Genomic DNA, 19002 nt, shown 5'->3' on the forward strand with positions numbered 1-19002 from the left:
AGTCACAAACTCCATCTTGTATTGGTTTTCTTCACATGTTTATAACTCTGCTTCAGAAATTGGAGGTGGTGTGGGATATAGGAGGGACTACTGGCCGAGAATGAGAGCTCCACTGGGTAGAGTCCAGGCCCACCCGGGGCATGTAGCATGTGTGTGTTTATGTATAGCACATGTGCGTCGTTGACAGAGCCTTTTGTCGTTCCTAACCTACATTCTTCAGTGGTAAAATGGAAGGACTGAAGTGGATTCTGATCTCAGCCACTCTTGTGGCTGCTGTTTACACGTAGTACTTTAGATCGCCCATGTCTGTCTGGTGATAAGCTGTTGGGATGTGGGAACCATGCCTTCTTCATACCTTTGTCCCTGTTTATAGGATGGGGTAGGTACAAAGTCACTAGCCTGACCCTCCATCCCGGCTGCTTTTAGGAAGGGTGACCTGTAATTGCAGAGGGGAGCTCCAGGACCACTTCGTCAGTGTGTTCCTCGCACTCTCCCCATTGTGTGGTTGTTCAATCACTCAGTCATGTCCAACTCTGCGACCCCAGGGACTGCAACAGGCCAAACTTCCCTCTCCCTCACTGTCTCTTGGAGTTTGCTCAAATTTGTCCATTGAGTCAGTGATGCCATCCAACCATCTCATCCTCTACACCCCCCCCTCCTCCAGCCCTCAGTCTTTCCCAGCATCAGGGTCTTTTCCCAATGAGTTGGCTCTTCGAATCAGGTGGCCAAAGTATTGGAGCTTCAGCCTCAACATCAGTCCTTCCAATGAATATTCAGGGTTGATTTCCTTTAGGATTTACTGGTTTGATCTTGCTATCCAAATGAGGAGGTCCCCAGTTTTCAGCACCTTTCAATGAGTACACTGTCTTCACTACCTTTCATGTTTGGACCTCTAAAGGCTCAGATAGACTTTTTATTTTATTTTATTTTATTTATTTACTTATTTTTGGCTGTGCTGGGTCTTTGTTGCTGTACGACGGCTTTCTCTAGTTGCAGCAGCGGGGGCTACTACTTCTCATGGCGGTGGCTTCTCTTGTCGCGGAGCATGGGCTCTAGGGCACGTGGGCTTAGTAGTTGTGGCTCGCAGACTTAGTTGCTCCTCAGCATGTGGGATCTTCCCAGACCAGGGATCGAACCGGTGTCTGTTGCCTCCAAGGTGGATTCCTAACCACCGGACCAGCATAGAAGCCTCAGATAGACTTTTGGAACCGGGACAGAGGTGCTGTGCTAGTCCCTGCTGCCTTTTTCTGGGTCCGTTGCAGTTCTGATTGATGACCTATTTCCATGAGAGGTTTCAGCTGCTTCTACCAGTCAGTGTGGTCTACAGGTATTGAATCAGAAAAGTACCACAAAATGATAATACGTGAGTGATCAATGTTTAATTAGCAAATGTGTGGATATGGAGCCCCACACACGTGAGTACAGACACGAGCACCTGTGCGTGTGCGTGAGCCGTGCTCTAGAATGTGTAGCTCTTTTCATCCTTGCCTCTTCACCTCTGATTCTCATTTCACTGTTAATACAGGTAGTGAACAAAGATGTGGATTCACAGACTGAAGGAGAGGGTAGCCGCCCATCCATGGACTTATTCAAGGCCATCTTTGCCAGCTCCTCTGATGAGAAGTCTTCGTCGTCTGAGGATGAGCAAGGTGACAGTGAGGATGATCAGGAGGGTACCAGGGAAGCGGACTTCAAAAGTTCCCAAGAGACTGACTTGGTTGAAGCATCATCTGTGGCACAAGGTATGTCAGATATTTCAGACTTTGGAATCTGAAAAAGAAAACAGTGGTGTCTATAGAGAAGCTGCTCCTTCATTTGGTATCAATTTTTAACCAGGATAATTAGCAGCTGATGATGTTTTTAAGTTTCGTGTTTTTTAAATTAAAACAAGTTTTATTTAAGTATAGTTAATTTACAGTATTATGTTTGGGTATATGACATAGTGATTCAAAAGTTTTATAGATTATACTCCATTTAAAGGTATTCTAAAACTTTGGCTGTTCCCTGTGCTGAACAATATATCCTTGTAGCTTTTTTGCTGTTGCTGTTGTTGTACCTTGCAGCTCACTGGATCTTAGTTCCCTGACCAAGGACCAAACCCGCACTCTCCGCAGTAAAAGTGCGGAGTTCTAACCACTGGGTCGCCAGGGGATACCCTGTAGCTTAATTATTTTATACGTAGTAGTTTGTATCACTGAATCCCCTACCCTTCTCTTGCCCCTCTCTCCTTATCGCTCCCCACTGGTAAACACTAGACTGTTTTCTGTGTCTGTGAGTCTGTTTCTGTTGCGTTATATTTATGCACTTGTTTTATTTTTTATATTCCCATGTAAGTGATAATGCACTGTGTTTGTCTTTCTCTGTCTGAATTATTTCAGTATGCATAATACCTTCCAGGTCCATCTGTGGTATTGCAAATGGCAAATTTTCCTTTTTTATGGCTGAATGATATTCCTGTGTACGTGTGTGTGTGTGTGTGTGTGTGTGTGTGTGTGTGTACCATATCTTCTTTATCCATTCCTCTGTTGATGGACACTTAGGTAGCTTACATATCTTGACTATTATAAATAATGTTGCTGTTAACATTCGGGTAGATGTATCTTTTCAAAATAGAGTTGTGTTTGTTTTTTTTTTTTCTGGAAATATCCTCAGGAGTGGGATTGTTGGATCATATGATATTTCCATTTAGTTTTTTGAGGAATCTCTGTATTACTTTCCACAGCGGCTGCACCAGTTTACACTCCTACCAGCAACGTACAGGAATTCTTTCCTCTGCATCCTCACCAACATTTGTTATTTGTGGTCTTTTTGATGGTAGGCATTCTGACAAGTGTAAGGTGATATCTTGTGTTTTTTTTCATCATGTTTTGATTTGCATTCCTCTGCTGATTAGTGATGTTGAACATCTTTTCATATGCCTGTTGGCCATCTGTATGTCTTCTTTGAAAAATGTCTGTTCAGGTCTTGTGCCCATTTTTTAATTGGGTTGTTTACTTATAAAATGTTTTTGATGTTGAGTTGTATGAGCTGTTTAAATATTTTGGATATTTAACCGTTATCAGTCATGTCATTTGCAAACATTTGTTCCATTCAGTTGTCTTTTCACTGTGTTGATGGTTTTCTTTGCCATGCAAAAGCTTTTTAGTGTAATTAGGTCTTATTTGTTTATTTTTGCTTTCCTTAGTAGACAGATCCAAAAATATTTATATGATTTATAGAACAGCAACCCACCCAGTGTTCTTGCCTGAAGAATCCCATGGACAGAGGCGAGCCTGGTGGGCTACATTAGTCCATGGGGTCACAGAGTAAGACATGACTGAGCGACTTTCACTCACTCACTCATTCATAATCTTTTGCATTTTTAATTGAGATGGAGCAGAGTTCTTTTTTTTCCCTCCTCTCTGGCATAAATCTATGGTGTATCTTTAGAATGGCTATGTTTGATAATATTGATTTTCCTATGTGTGCTAGTTGAGAAGAATTAAAAAATAGTAAAATTTTCATTAAAAAAAAAAACTTCCTTTTTTTCATGTGGTTGATGACAAGATGCCAGGATTAGTAGGAAACATTTGGTCATAATATGTACAGGGGTTCTTCTGCTTTCTTCTCTGTAGGGCAGATTGTGTGCTCTGGCTCACCTGTCAGATGGGCATTGCCTGGCACATAAGTAGCACTTGGTAGGTGGTGTCTGTTCTCATTATAATGAGTCTGACGCTTGGTTAGTAGCCTATTCTACCTGTTCTGTTTACCCCAGCCAGGGGTTCGGGCATAGGATAGGGGGCCATCTGCAAGGGTGGGAGACTTTTCAGATGCTTGGGTGGGTGGACAGAATTTCCCATCTCAGTCTTAGAGTGTTCTTCTTGCCCTTGTCAGTCTGTGGTAGACTTAGGTATAATTTTTAAGGGCCTTTACCCAAAAAGTTATGTAGAGATATAAGATACTGTTTGTTTGTAGGTGACCACAAATGTCAGCCTATTTATTAATTTCTTCTGTGAAAAAAAGGCAACTTATTTTTTTAATTACACAATTGTATGTTACTTGAAAAGTTTAAAAATTTAGAAATGTAGAAAGCTTAAGTCTCTTGGAATCCCTCTTTCCCAGGGATAACCACCAATACTTCGATACATATTTTTCTAGACTTGCCCCATCTTTCTCTCTTATCTCTGAAAACCAAATCATCTCTTCTTTAAAAATGAGATTATTAATGTGAACATGATAATTTGTTCATATTCAATTTTTCTGCTCTTTGACAATTTGAGTGATGTGAAGCCTTCTGAGCTTGATCAGTCTGACATCCTGTTTGTTTCTAAGTCTTTATTCTCCTGAGATGGCCCTCCCTCAAGGATGTATTTCAACCTTTTAGGTCTCAGGTGATGTGAGTGTGCACGACAAGTACCCTCGCCACCTTGGTAGTACGGCCACTGGGGCACCTGGTTGCAGGTGTCCTTGGGTGACCGACATTCCAGCTCAAATGTCCATGAAGTCAGAGGTTGGGCCTGCATGTTCTCTCTGTATCCTCAGCATTTGGCGTGAGCTGGTTAAGTGGGGTACTGAAGAAAAGCACATGTTATCTGGTGAAATAGTTTTAGACTCAAGTACATTGATGTTTGGCATGTGTATGTAATTAATACCCTGATGTTTTTCAGCTAGCGAGCCAGCACCCCAGGAGCCTGCACCATTCTTCCCGATTCAGAAGATGCAGATAGATGAAAGAGAGGCGTTCGGCCCACGGCTGCCCCCAGTCTTCTGCCCCAGTGAGTCGAGAGTGCTTTGCGTCATCCATTTGCATGGACCCAGAGTCTCCCCCTAGGATAGGACAACTCTAATCACGTCGTTCCACCCACTAACATAATCCAGCACGGGGCCACCCAAATATATACATTTCTTCCTCGCTTGTCTGTTCTCAGCCACACTTGGAAAATCAGTGCTTCCACCTTGTACCTAAATGATAGTAGCTGCTCTTCAGTCTCAGACACCTTCAATCTTCTTTTTAACAGAAGGGTCCTTAGTATCACTTTCACGCATTGGAGAAGGAAATGGCAACCCACTCCAGTGTTCTTGCCTGGAGAATCCCAGGGACGGGGGAGCCTGGTGGGCTGCCGTCTATGGGGTCGCACAGAGTTGGACACGACTGAAGCAACTTAGCAGCAGCAGCATAGAAATTTTAAAAAAAAATTAAAAATCTAGGACACAAAGATGGAACAGGAATTGTAGAGAGAAGGATATTCTTATACTTTTATTTTTAATCCTTTGGCTAATGTAGCAAAAAAATAAATAAATAAAACTAATCCTTTCAGCAGTAAATACAGCTCATTCTCTTCCCCCAGTGTCTGTTGACAACTTCCGTTTGTTGCCAGCTTAAATTGACTTCTCACCTTAAAATGTTTATACTGGTTTATCATCTCTTTGAAAGCTAGGTTAACACACATCTGATAATAGGGCCCAGATGTATAAATGACATAAAATTCTCTTACCTACTTTATGGTTTCCTGTAGTATCCACTTACACATATCGGTTTGGTTAATTAACCCAGCCTTCAAAGAAATGATAGAAAGCAGAGAGGAGTAAAAAGTGTGAGGTCTTGACAAATTGTGGTGAATGTATTTCTCATCTCTATAGTTGTTCAGGTCCTTAGTTTAAAAATACGTGTGTCAGTACCTGAAAGCTAAGTTACTTATGGCTGTTTCCCAGAACAGCCCTTGATATCTTTGTAATAGTTAATAACCTAATTTGGTCTATGAGTTATTTTCCAAAAACTAGCATTAAAAAAAAATAGTTTGGGGAGGTCAAATTTGGAAATATCTGACCACAACATAATACTAGAAAGTTGCAGATATCTGTTCACCTGGTTTGAAAAATAAACTGTATTTGTGAAATACCTTGGAGCTTTTTTTTAAGTAGATAAAAGTTGATTTAATGTTTCACAGTGTTTCTACTCTGGATAGTCTTCTGCTGGTTTGATGACTGGAAGGTCACGAAAACGATTCGGTCGGAATTTGGAGATGGAGAATTTGAGCTCATGCAACTTGTTTAGTCATTTTTAATGATCACGTACACTATGTTCTTTTGATGCTAATTTTTTAGTGTTTCCAGGTATAAGACGAGCTCATGTGAAATGTGCTTTTGGAAAGGGAGGAGGCTTTCAGAGGGCCTGGCGGTTACGGCTTTGGGGTTCATGTTTATGGTCCCTTCTGATCCTCTCTATGTCCCTAAGGGGATAAGGATTCTTGTTTTCCCCTTTTTTCAGATGCGAAAACAACATGTCAAAGATCACAGAGCTGGTGACAGAGCCAGATGCAGATTCTGATCCGTCTTTGAGTTTACCCAAAGATGTTAAATTACAGAAAGCTTGTAGGTATTCTAGTCTGACTTTATCTTCATCTGGCAGATAAGGCTGTGGCCAAACACTAGTTGGATCAAACAGGTCTTAGGTTGAGGTTTTTGGCAGTTTCTAAATACAGAGCTACAGTGTGACACACTAATCTGCTTGTTTACCAGTGAGGTAGGGCCGGAGTTCTGCCTTAATGGTAAACGTTCTATCTGCGTCATTACTGAATTCAGTAATTTAGCCTTTTTTCCCCCATGGGTGCCTCTAGTTCATGTCTTTATTACGTCTGTGTTTCAGATGCACGTCAAAAACTTGAGGCACCTCTCAAAGAGAAACATAAAAAGAACAAAGAAAAACACAAGACCAAGAAAGAGCATAGACGGAAGAAAGAGAAGGTGAGTAACTTCTGGGTGTGTGGTGTCAGATGCCCCAGCCTCCAGGAAGCCGGTCAAAGAGGGATGTGGCCACAGGTCTCTCACTGACTTGACTTAATATCAATTCAGTGTAACCCCTTGATTTCAAAAACACTTTGTTTTTCTTTCAGACAGAATATTTTAATTTATTCCGTTGTACTTAATTTTTTTTTAAATTCATGAACATTAAAAAGTAGGAAATAAGGACATTTAATATCTTAGAGTTGGGAATTCCCTGGTGGTCCAGTGGTTAGGACTCAGCGCTTTTCACGTCAGGGACCTGGGTTCTATCCCTAGTCGGGGACCTAAGGTCCCACAAGTTATGCAGCTGAAAATAAATAAATAAATAAATATCTTAGAATAATGGTTGAGTATTAAGTAATAAAACAGTTAATTACTAACTTTAATAAAATAATTGTTTAAATAATTAAATAATAAGAGCATTTAATATTGATTATTATTCAATAGAAAAAGAAGGTATTAGTTTGAATATTTCTCAACTACTTTGTCATCACTACCAATAGAGACTTGGGTCTGTAGCTTGTCATTTGAAGTGAGGGACACTTGAAGAACACCATTGACAGCCCTTACCTCAACATCGGTATCTTCTTTTGCATTATGGTACAGACGTTTAATTCAGTTAACGTTAGTGCTGGGCTCCCACAGTGGTCTGGGCAGTAGGAGAACTGATTAGAAACAGCTCCACTTTTAGCTCCCAGAAAACAGAATTCTTGAGCATGGAAGATAGGAGAAGTTCTCCTGGAGTGAAAGGAAAGGAACTGGTGCTGACAAGTTTGAAAACCAAACTCCCTTGTTTCTCAACAGCCTGTGTGCTGTCCTCTAACCTTCGCCCAGTTTTTTCTTCGTGCTTAACCACTGGACCGACCACCAGGGAAGGCGCTTCGGTTTTGTTTTTGAATGACTCCAGCAACCAAATGCCTCATTAGCCTGTAATTGTGCTGAATAAGGGATGGAAACACCTATTTGTTCTCCTTAAAGTTATTTATTTACTTTTTTTCAGAAAAAGAAACACCGAAAACACAAGCACAAAGGCAAGCAAAAGAATAAAAAATCAGAGAAAAGTAGTAGTTCTGAGAGTACAGACAGCAGCGACAGCCAGAGTGAAGAAGGGCCCACAGACCTGTCACCCCAGGAGTTGCTGAGACGGTAGGCAGCGCAGAGGCGGATTGAAACCTTGCCATGTTTGCTTAGAGGCAAATGTCAGGAATGATAGATTTGTGTGTTGACTCAGCTTTTTATAAAGTTAACTTTTAATTGCATAAGTAATACGTAAATATATTATTGCTGTGAACATTCAAATCTTACAGGTAAAACTGTGACCAGTTTCCCAAATCTCTCTTCTCTCCACAGTCCCCTCTGTTGTCAGTTGCTTTGTAACTTTGAAGACTTTTTTACACAACTACACACACACACACACACACAGGTACATACACATTTTGTTTCACATTTTTAACATAAATCTAGTCCATGGAATTTTCCGGGCAAAAGTACTGGAGTGGGTTGCCATTTCCTTCTCCAGAGGATCTTCCCAACCCAGGGATCGAACCCGGGTCTCCCTCATTGCAGGCAGACGCTTTACCATCTGAAACACCAGGGAAGCCCTTAGAAGCAAGGAATAAATACCACCAAACTGTTGTCAAAAGGGGCTCTATCCATTTGAACTGTGAAGTACCTTGTTGTTACATCAGCTACAAGCAGCATGGAGATGTTTGGCAGCCTGATGGGTGAAGAATGGCATGTCATCTTCACTGCATTTCCTGGATCAGTAACGAGGCCGAGTATCCTTTGCTTTGTGTCTCAGCGTTTCCTGTGGGCTCCTTTGTGAATAACGTGCTCCTGAACATTTCACAATGTTCTGTCCTCTGTTAGACTGTTTTTCTGGATTTTAGGTACTGTTTTACTGATTTTTAGGAATTATTATTAAAAAAATTAAAAACAAATTTTTTGGCCCACACTGTGAGGCATGCAGGTAGTATCTTAGTTCTCTGTTCAGTTCACCTTAGTTCAGTTGCTCAGTCATGTCCGACTCTCTGTGACCCCATGGACTGCCGCACACCAGGCCTCGCCATCCATCACCAACTCCTGGAGTTTACTCAAACTCATGTCCATTGAGTCAGTGATGCCATCCAACCATCTCATCCTCTGTCATCCCCTTCTCCTCCCGCCTTCAGTCTTTCTCAGCATCAGGGTCTTTTCAAATGAGTCAGTTCTTTGCATCAGGAGTTTCAGCTTCAGCATCAGTCCTTCCAATGAATATTCAGAACTGATTTCCTTAATATGGACTGGTTGGATCTCCTTGCAGTCCTAGGGACTCTCAAGAGTCTTCTCCAATAACACAGTTCAAAAGCATCAATTCTTTGGTGCTCAGCTTTCTTTATAGTCCAACTCTCACATCCATACATGACCACTGGAAAACCCATAGCCTTGACTAGATGGACGTTTGTTGGCAAAGTAATGTCTCTGCTTTTTAATATGCTGTCTAGGTTGGTCATAACTTTTCTTCCAAGGAACAAGCATCTTTTAATTTCATGGCTGCAATCACCATCTGCAGTGATTTTGGAGCCCCAAAATATAAAGTCTATCACTGTTCTCACTGTTTCCCCATCTATTTTCCATGAAGTGATGGGACCAGATGCCATGATCTTAGTTTTCTGAATGTTGAGCTTGAAGCCAACTTTTTCACTCTCCTCTTTCACTTTCATCAAGAGGCTCTTTAGTTCCTCTTCACTTTCTGCCATAAGGGTGGTGTTATCTGCATATCTGAGGTTATTGATATTTCTCTTGGCATCTTGATTCCAGCTTGTGCTTCATCCAGTCCAGCGTTTCTCATGATGTACTCCGCATATAAGTTAAATAAGCAGGATGACGATCTACAGCCTTGATGTACTCCTTACTCTTTTCCCAATTTGGAACCAGTCTATTGTTCCATGCCCAGTTCTAACTGTTGCTTCCTGACCTGCACACGGGTTTCTCAGGAGGCAGGTCAGGTGGTCTGGGATTAGCAAACCCGTGACCCTTGCAGTGGAAGCAGAGAGTCTTAACCACTGGACTGCCAGAGAAGTATCCCCCTAACCCTCTTTTTTTTTTTTTAACATTTAAAAATTTATAAAAAGTTTTTTAGAAACTAAAAAATAATTCTGGATAGTCATCCTTTGTGTTCTAGAGTGTTACCTGTTACATGACTTTTGTTGAATAGAAGCTTTAATTTTTGGTACACTCAATTTTACTAGTTTTTTTTTTGTTGGTGGTGGTGTGTTTTACATTTTGTCTTTTAAAGGCCTTCCCTAATGTAAGATTTTGTATATGTATGTAGACTGTCCTCATGCTTTTTTCAGTTTTGTTTTCATTTAGTTTATTTGAGTTGTTTTATTTTCCTTTTTTTGTGAACAGAGTAGTATAGGCATCCAACTTAACTTTCTCCAGATAGATGGCCAGTTGTAAATATTAGTGAGAGTAAATAAATGAGCTGTGATTTAAAAGAACCCCTGAATCCCAGTGGCTCAGCCAATGAAGCGTCAATGGGACTGAGAAAGTTACTCAGGATCCCAGTTTGTTCCACTGTAGCATGTGACCCTCAGAGGAGGGGAATTGATTGGAAGATGGTTCTGGAGGTTGTTATGGCCCTGCCTGCAAGTCCTGGTTTCTCTTCCCTTTCAGCCCATAGCCCAGGGCAGACCCTGCTGTCTACCACAGGACTGGGTAGGGGAAGTCCAGGTGTGGGCCCAGGATGAAGAGAGACGAAACAGGCTTCTCATGTTGTGGAGCATGGGTTCTAGGGAGCATGGGCTCAGTAGTCGTGGTTCCCAGCCTCTAGAGCACAGGCTCAGTGGTTGTGGTGTACGGGCTTAGTTGCTCCAAGGCATGTGGGATCTTCCTGGACCAGGGGTCGAACTGGTGTCCCCTGCAAGGCAGATCTTAACCACTGGACCACCAAGGAAGCCCGTCCACTCTGTTTTAATTCCTATGGCCTTATAGTTATTTGCTATCTGGAAAGACAAGTGCCAGCCCCATGTTCTTTTTCACTTATGTCTTTCCAGTAGACAGGACATTCTCATGGTTCAAAAACACAAAGATATGAGCATTTCAATTTAATCCAGAGCCCCCTGAAGCAGCTGTGCTGTTTCTGGTCTCCCTTTTCTCAAGGCACGTGCCAGTAAGGCACTGTGAGGCACCCACATGGGTGTGGGCTCCTTTAATCCTCACACACCCCATGACTCGTGTCCCCTTAGTTCATAGGCAGGGAAAGCAAGGCCCAGAGAGGCAGTTACCAACACCTGATATCATCACCCTTGACTATTTGGGGCCACGTAATGAGTCATTCCTGCAGAGAGGCACTTGCACACTTGGAAGCCCCTCAATGCCCATCCGGAAGGTGTGGTGGAGTGTGCCGAGCATAGCAGTCAGAAAACATGGGCTGCTTGCTGATTGGCATCTGAAACTTAACAATAAGAGGCCAAAAGCTACAGAATGGTGTATACAGTTGGTACTATCATCCTCACTCCTTTGGATTTCTCTGTGTACACCTGTATGTACATCTTTGCAGAGAAGAGGACTGGAGGGGTTCTTACACTCCTGAGAGCACTTATCACTGAGGCAGGGCCTGGGATGGGGGGAAGGCAGGGGCAGAGGTGTGAAGTGTATTTAAATATTGCTCTCGTGGTTGTTAAAGGTATAGTTTCCATAGCCCCTCAACCCTAAGCCTCCTAGACTCTCCACAGAGAGACCAGGGGCCTGTCCATCTTTCGTGCCTCATTCCACTCCGTGTATTACTTGTCTGCATCTGTCTCCTGCCAGGGGTGGTTTTTTTTTTCCATTTACTTTTTTGTTTGTTTGGCTTCCTTGGGTCTTAGTTGCAGCATGCGGGATCTTTTGTTGCAGCGCATGGACTCTCTGGTTGTGGCACAGGGCCTTCGTTGCTCTGCAGCATGTAGGATCTTAGTTCCTGGACCCAGGGATTGAACCCACATCCCCTGCCTCACAAGGCCGGTTCTTAACCACTTGGACCACCAGGGAAGTCCCTCCTGTGAGAAGCATTTTGAGGGTCACAACCATATGGGTCTTCCTTGCATCCCCAGCACCTGGCTGAGGTCTCACTCTTGTCAAGGGCCCCTGATGCTTTTCTTCAGTGATGGTACGGCCTAGTTCTAGATGGCATTGCAGTCTGCCACCCCGCCTCCCCCAACTCCATCCTCTCCCCAGGAGGCACTCATCTGCGTCTTGTCCCTCTAAGTTAGCTTTGCCCATTCTAGAATTTCACAGACCTGGAATCATACAGTGGAGTACCCTCTTTAGTGCACTCACATCATAAGCTCATCGTTCCATGCATTCTCACTACCTGAATTTACCTAGATCAAGGACTAAACCAGCACTCCAGAAACCCCTGCTCACTTACGATCCCCACTCCTAGCCCCAAAGGCAGCCATTCTGGCTTCTGTCATCGCTGATTACTCTTGCTTGTTTTTGAGATTTATTTAAGGGACCTTACTAGGAGCTCTTGCATCTGGCCTGTGGGATTCCTCCGTACCGTCCTGGTAACAACTGGTTCGTTCTCATTGCCATGGAGTATTCTTTAATAGGATACACCACTGAGTATTCTTCTATGCTGTTGTTGGGGGCCTTTGGTATTCCAGTTTGGGGCTGTAGAGCAAGGATCTAGAGTCAGGGTGACCCAGCTCTGCGTGGTGAGTTAGAGCTGCCATGAACATTCTTGTGTGCTCAAAGCTGAGTTTAAGACTGGCAGCTCAGGAGCTTTTGGCCCCAGAGCAAGCATGGTTTTTTGTTGTTTTAGTTCCTTCCCAAGGGTCATACATGACATAGGTAAGTGAAACCAGGATTAGAACTTGCTTTTATAAATGGGTCTTAACATAAGAGGTGGAGTGCGTCTCTCTGTGTGTTTTGCGCGGAACAGAGTCTTAGGAGTGCAGATTAAATGCTGCTTTCTTTCATGGTGTGGGTCACTCTCTGTATTTTGTGCCCCTTTGATTCAGGGAAAGGCCTGGCGTTTTCATATTCCTCCCCCACTGAATCATCTAATTTTTCTGTTTGTATCTAACTCTCTTTTATTTCCTCTTCCAGGCTGAAGCGTCTTCCACTAAGGAGGCAGTAATTGAATTCTGCCCCTGCCCGTCCCAATACCAGACCTCCTCCAGGATGGAAGTTCATTGATCATTCAGTTAATACATTGTATAGATTGTATTTATATGTAAATTCATGCTGTGAAATAATTTTTTTTTAAAACCTTGACATTTCAAAGCCTGCCTTGGAAGTTTGCTGAAATTGATTTCTATTTTTAACTTCTGTTAGTGTCAGAGAAAGAAATTCAGACTGTACAGTTTAATTAAAACGGCATTTTTGTATTTTCTTCTTGATTTTTCATTCCCTGAAACTTTTAAAAAAGAAATGAGAAGTGAAGGCTTTTCTCTGGTTTCGTGGTAAAGAAAGCTAGGTTCAGATAAGGAGAGTCTGACTTACTTAAGGAATCGTATGGGAGCAGGGTGGTCGCTCTCCCATTCTTGTTGTTTTCCTGGGGGGTGTGGTTCCTTCCCTCCTGTGGTTGGTGCTGGGAGCCAGGAGCCCAGTGGATGGCACAGCCCCAGGATCCGGGCAGGCGGCCTCAGCCTCTTCAGGAAGAAGACACCAAAGTATCTGAGGAAGGCACTGGGACCAAGGATGGAAGAGTGTGTGCCCACATCTGGGATCACACGGGCTCCAGGTGTTTCACTGTAGCCCTGGGTCCCTGTTCTGAGGCCGTCTCATGTGCTCTGATAAGACTTTGGGAAAAGGAGAGTGCAGGGGACTTCCCCGGAGAAGGCGATGGCAGCCCACTCCAGTACTCTTGCCTGGAGAATCCCATGGACAGAGGAGCCTCGTGGGCTGCGGTCCATGGGCTCGCTAAAAGTCGGACACAACAGAGCAACTTCACTTTCACTTTTCACTTTCATGCATTGGAGAAGGAAATGGCAACCCACTCCAGTGTTCTTGCCTGGAGAATCCCAGGGACGGCAGAGCCTGGTGGGCTGCCGTCTATGGGATCCAACGGAGTTGGACACGACTGAAGCGACTTAGCAGCAGCAGGGGACTTCCCTGGCCATCCAGTGGTTAAGACTTAGCCTTCCATTGCAAGGGGGTTGTGGGTTCGATTCCTGGGCAGGGAGCCAAAAATCCCACATACCTCATGACCAGAAAACATTAAAAACAAAAAGCAGTATTGTAACAAATTCAATAAAGACTTTAAAATAATGGTCCATGTTAAAAACAAACAAACAAACAAAAAACTTAAAAGAGAACAGAGAAGGAGGTACTTCCCTCCTGGGCCAGTGGTTGAGAATCTGCCTTCCAGTGCAGGGGACGTGGGTTTGATCCCTGGTCGGGGAACTAAGATCCCACATACTATGGAGCAACTAAGACCCGATGCAGCCAAAATGAGCAAAGTAAATATTTTTTAAAAAAGGAAAAAGTAGAGTGAAGAGGTTTTTTTTTTCCATTATCAAAGTAACATCACAGAACAACATCATAGAACAATGAGAACAATTGTGAAAAATGAAAGAAGAAAGGCACTTCTTCTACACCCCAGAGATGACAGCCCTTGCTCTGTTGTTCTAATTTCACACTAGCACTGAGTCTGCTCCAGAACGAGTGGTGACATTTTGTTCTTTGGTTTTCCACTAGCATTATGACAGATACTTCCTTCATGCCCTTATATATTGTGTGCACCCACCCCTACCAGCTGCGTCTTAATTAATCCAGGGTACATTCTATACCTTATGGGTCATGTCTCTGTTGTGGAACGTGAAGTGGGTTGTCCGGGAGCCCCTACAAACAGTTTCACACATTTGGCCTCATTCCTCTTGCGCCCAGAAACTCGAAGCCCATGTTCCTGGGAGTAACCCATGCTGCGGGGTGAGAGGAGGCAGTGAGATGGCCGGGCTCAGGGAGGGCGCGTGGGTCCCAAGGTGGGGGCGGGGGCGCGTGGCGCCACCGTTCGTGGCCAGGCCGGGCTCCGAGATGGCCTCCCAGTCCTCGGGTACCCCCAGCTCCTCAAAAAAATCCAGCGAGGATGGGAAAGAGACGCCCCAGAAAAGTAACTTGCCGCTCTCCTTGCTCCACATCCGCGATGTTACGCATCGCCGGCCCAGCAATCTGCCCTGGGTAGACGTGGTCAGGGCCTGTGGCCGCTTCCGGCTATCGCTCTTGCAGGCACGGCGCAGCCGGCTGCTGCCCTCGCTGAACCCCCTGGCCGTAGGCGATGAATCGCCACCGCCCGATACTCTTTGGATGCCCTGGATGACCCAGAAGGCGTTATGGGGTGACCAGGAGCCCCTCTCCAAGGTAAGAGCCGCCCCCAAGGGGGAGGGGCTGTGGCTTGCTCCCAATAGTGGGCGAGAGCTCAAGAGCAGGAAGGGGGCCTAGAGGACCAAGTGCCTGCAGTGGGGCAGCTGGAGGAGAGGCGGGGCACCTCAGGAAATCATCCTGGGAAAGAGGACCTGACTCAACCCAGACCCTGTGGGACTCTGTCTGAGCCCCTCCAATGTCCCCATGGTGACACTCCCAGGTGCATGGCCTCGGAGGATTGAAAGAGCCCTGTCACCCATGAAACAGCACTAGAAGCAACAGCAAATAACAGTAAAATACAGGAATAAAACCCCAACAACACTACTGTGTATTCTAAGTGATAGCTGAGAGAGTGCATTGCTAGAAAAGAAGGCTGTTGGCTGGAAAGAGGAAATAATCTGTGAACAGAACAGGGAGAATTCTTGGGGATGAAAAAGAGGATTTTCAAAGCCAAAATCCTCCACGGAGGTTTTAAAAATCAGATCAGAGCACTGAAACAGAAAATTAGAAAACAAGCACATGGGATTCCCTGAGAAAAAGTATAAAGGAACAATAAGTACGAGAGAAAAGTAAGGAGGAATGCAGGGGAGATGCAGAAAAGTCAATACATTGGGTTGGCCAGAAAGTTAGTTTGGATTTTTCCATAAGAAGCTACAGAAAAAGCTGAACGAACTTTCTGGTCAACCCTACATATATAAGAGGTGTTGGGGGTGGGGTGGGGTGGGGTTCAGGTGGGTGAAATAGAGAAGGAAACAAGGATATGTCTCTGGGGTGAAGAAAGAATGGAGTGCTCATGTGGCAAGACATGGTCAAGTTCAATGCAAGACTGGAGGGACACATAATCTACAGGTGGCCAATGCCTGAACTGCATGAAGGAGCAAGGCTGTCCCCAGACAGATGGAAAAGCCTGGGATCAAATTGAGATGGAGGTTTCTGCAATGGTCAGAGGACCTCGGAGTCAAGTCCACAATTGGATCTGTTGAATGGCTGACTGCCTTCGTCAGCACCCCCTGCAGGGGTGCATTGGGATCTCCATGGGAAAGTCTGCTTGAAGAAAAAAAGTACAGGGTGTACCAGTGCTTTGTTTAACTTATTTGTGATAGTTATTCTGATTTTTAAGTAAAATTAGAGAAGGTCATAGGAATTGTGTTTTATTTTTGTTGTCCATAGAATATCCCCAAGATCAAATTCAATAGATATAAAAAGTGTTTTGATTTTTTTTTCAATGAACAATCTCTGTAGCACCCCTGCCTCCCCAACTACCCCCTTTCCCTCTACAGAGACAACAAATGTTTCTAGTTCCTTCTATATCCTTAAAGAGGTATTTTATGTACATACCCACAAGTGTATTCTGATCCTTCCCTTTTTTGTTTTAACATAAATGGAAGGGTACCTTAGACCTCTTCTGCAATTGGTTTAATAATTTTTCTTTCCATATTAATAAACAGCTTCCTTGTCTTTTTTTTTTTTAACCTTTTGTATTGGGGTATAGCAGATTAGAGAGTTGAACTATAGAGAAAGCTGAGCGCCAAAGAATTGATGCTTTTGAACTGTGGTGTTGGAGAAGACTCTTGAGAGTCCCTTGGACTGCAAGGAGATCCAACCAGTCCATCCTAAAGGAAGGACTGATGTTGGAAGGACTGATGTTGAACCTGAAACTCCAATACTTTGGCCACCTGATGCGAAGAACTGACTCATTTGAAAAGACCCTGATGCTGGGAAAGAATGAGGGCGGGAAGAGAAGGGGATGACAGAGGATGAGATGGTTGGATGGCATCACCGACTTGATGGACAGGAATTTGAGTAAACTCTGGGAGTTGGTGATGGACAGGGAGGCCTGGGTTCACAGAGAGTCGGGCAGGACTGAGTGACTGAACTGAATTGATAGCTGATTAACAATGTTGTTATAGATTCAGGTGAACAGTGAAGGACACAGCCATACATATACATGTATCCCCTTGTTCTTTTTTTTGGAGAGTATTCTATTGACTGGTTGCCCCCTGATGGATTTAACTAGTCTTGGGTGCCTGCATATTCAGGTGGCTTAAATTTTTTTTTGGCTGCAGGATTTTATGATCCATTAAGTTAACAGAAGTTGAGAAGTTATATAAAGCTCTGGGAGGAAACTTTGTGACCTAGGTATTAATATTCTCTGCCTGGCCAAACTGCTGTCTTTGATAAAGCCAACAAAAAGACATTTTTTTTTTTAGAGTTGCAAAAACTCAGAAAGGATGCGTCTCTTTGAAGAAATAGTTACTCAAGGGAGTACTCTGGCAAACAGCAACAAAAAAGTCCTAATTAAGAACTGGAGTAAGAGAAAGCAGTTCAGGAAAAATAGATGGAGCAGTGACTGAAAACAGAACACGTTGGAGGTGTTTATACAGCAAGGTTAAAGTGGTTGTGTAGCTCAGTGAAAATGTTACAAATCATCTTTTGAAATGAAGGTGCAGGATACAAGAATGTTTCAGACGATTTCATCCCACTCTCCAGAGATGGTTTGCTAGAGAACATTCTCAGTGCTAATGCTTCACTCTGGCCTTTAAATAATGCACACTCACACAGATGTGTCACAAATTTTAAAAATAATTGACTCTAAACCTCTCCTTGGCTCATTTAAGATGAAGCTGGAAGATCTGACCCTAATCTTCCAAGCCATTTTGGCTCGAGCTCATTTCTCTGTTCTCCTCTTCCCTCTGATTTGCTGACCTTCAAGCCAGTGCAGTGGCCTCGCCCATCTCCCACCCTGATTCCTTAGAGCAGGAGCCCATCACACACTCCTGGGCTGAGGTCTTTGCTCCTGGATCCCCAATGCCCTGCAGAACTGTGACCAAGTCCCGGCCAGAGAGGCAGGCAGGAAAACTTGGATGTAGAATGTATTTGTGGGATGCTATATATAGCCTCTTAATGAAGGTGAAAGAAAAGAGTGAAAAAGCTGGCCTAAAACTCAACTTGTCGCGACCCTGAAAACTGTAGCCGGCCAGGCTCCTCCGTCCATAGGATTCTCCAGGCGAGAATACTGGAGTGGGTTGCCGTTTCCGTCTCCATCCCCATAAACCCCAAAAGAACTCTGCCCAGAAAGGTCCAGAAGGGGGTAGATGTTTTCCCACGCCAAAGTTCTGTTTTTGTTATGAGAAAAAGAGAGTTTTGTCTAGAGGCGGAGGCAGCTGCAGAGAAGGGACTGGGGGTGGCGGGGTGGGTACTGCGTTAAAGCGCGGGCTTTGGCTGCGGAGCGTTGAGAAAAGCACAGATCGGGTCCTCTCCGGACCGCACTCTGCCACGGCTGCGGGCTCCCTGGGCTCCAGGCCCCGCCCCCTGACCCGCCCCGCGCCTGCCGGCCCTGCTTCATGTCCGCAGCCTGGCTCAGTTTGCCTGTGCCCCCTGGCGGCCCAGCCCCGACCTGGAGCCTCTTAGCTAGTCTCCTGGAGGCCCAGTTTCTGTCCCACTTCTCCCAGCTACCTAGAGGGGAAAGGCCCTCTCATTCCTCACAGCCCCACACCAGCGTGTTTTCCACAACCCCGAAACCGCTCCGCCACCCTGCATGCCCGCCTCCCCTCATCCCTGAACCTCGGGCTGAATTTGCCTCACCCCAACCTGGTCCTCCCCATCCATAGTTCCTGTATTTGTGCGGTCACTGCCTGGCAGCTGAGCCTCGAATCCCTCCTCCCGGGTCCCCAAAACTCAACACTGTCAACTTAGAAAAAAAAAATGCACAACGTAAGAGTTACCAGTTCAGTTTTATTCCTGGAGCTTACCGAGGACTATAGCATGGGAGATGACCTCTCAGAAAGCTCTGAAGGACTGCTCCAAAGAGGTAAGGGAGAAGCCAGGATATATGTGAACTTTTTGCTGGGAAAAACATACAGGCAGTCATACAAAGATGAGCGTGCACATGCACACACACACACACAC

The 19002-nt window shown here is 44.4% G+C and overlaps 2 protein-coding genes across 2 annotated transcripts in view; both read left to right on the forward strand.

The window, feature by feature from the left end:
- Positions 1-13118, forward strand: part of GPATCH1 (G-patch domain containing 1) — a 55756-nt gene extending 42638 nt beyond the window's left edge. Inside the window, exons 16-20 of the mRNA XM_019979949.2 lie at positions 1526-1742; positions 4647-4754; positions 6626-6723; positions 7763-7908; positions 12838-13118. Of these exons, the coding sequence (XP_019835508.2) occupies positions 1526-1742; positions 4647-4754; positions 6626-6723; positions 7763-7908; positions 12838-12868 (600 nt within the window). The 3' untranslated portion in view covers positions 12869-13118. The remainder of the gene's footprint in view (positions 1-1525; positions 1743-4646; positions 4755-6625; positions 6724-7762; positions 7909-12837) is intronic.
- A 132-nt stretch (positions 13119-13250) lies between these two features.
- WDR88 (WD repeat domain 88) overlaps positions 13251-19002 on the forward strand; it is a 48970-nt gene continuing 43218 nt past the window's right edge. The window contains exon 1 of the mRNA XM_019980322.2: positions 13251-15090. Within this exon, the coding sequence (XP_019835881.2) occupies positions 14533-15090 (558 nt within the window). The 5' untranslated portion in view covers positions 13251-14532. The remainder of the gene's footprint in view (positions 15091-19002) is intronic.

This window comes from Bos indicus, chromosome 18 (genome assembly GCF_029378745.1).
Source record: "Bos indicus isolate NIAB-ARS_2022 breed Sahiwal x Tharparkar chromosome 18, NIAB-ARS_B.indTharparkar_mat_pri_1.0, whole genome shotgun sequence".
NCBI classification, from domain to species: domain Eukaryota; kingdom Metazoa; phylum Chordata; class Mammalia; order Artiodactyla; family Bovidae; genus Bos; species Bos indicus.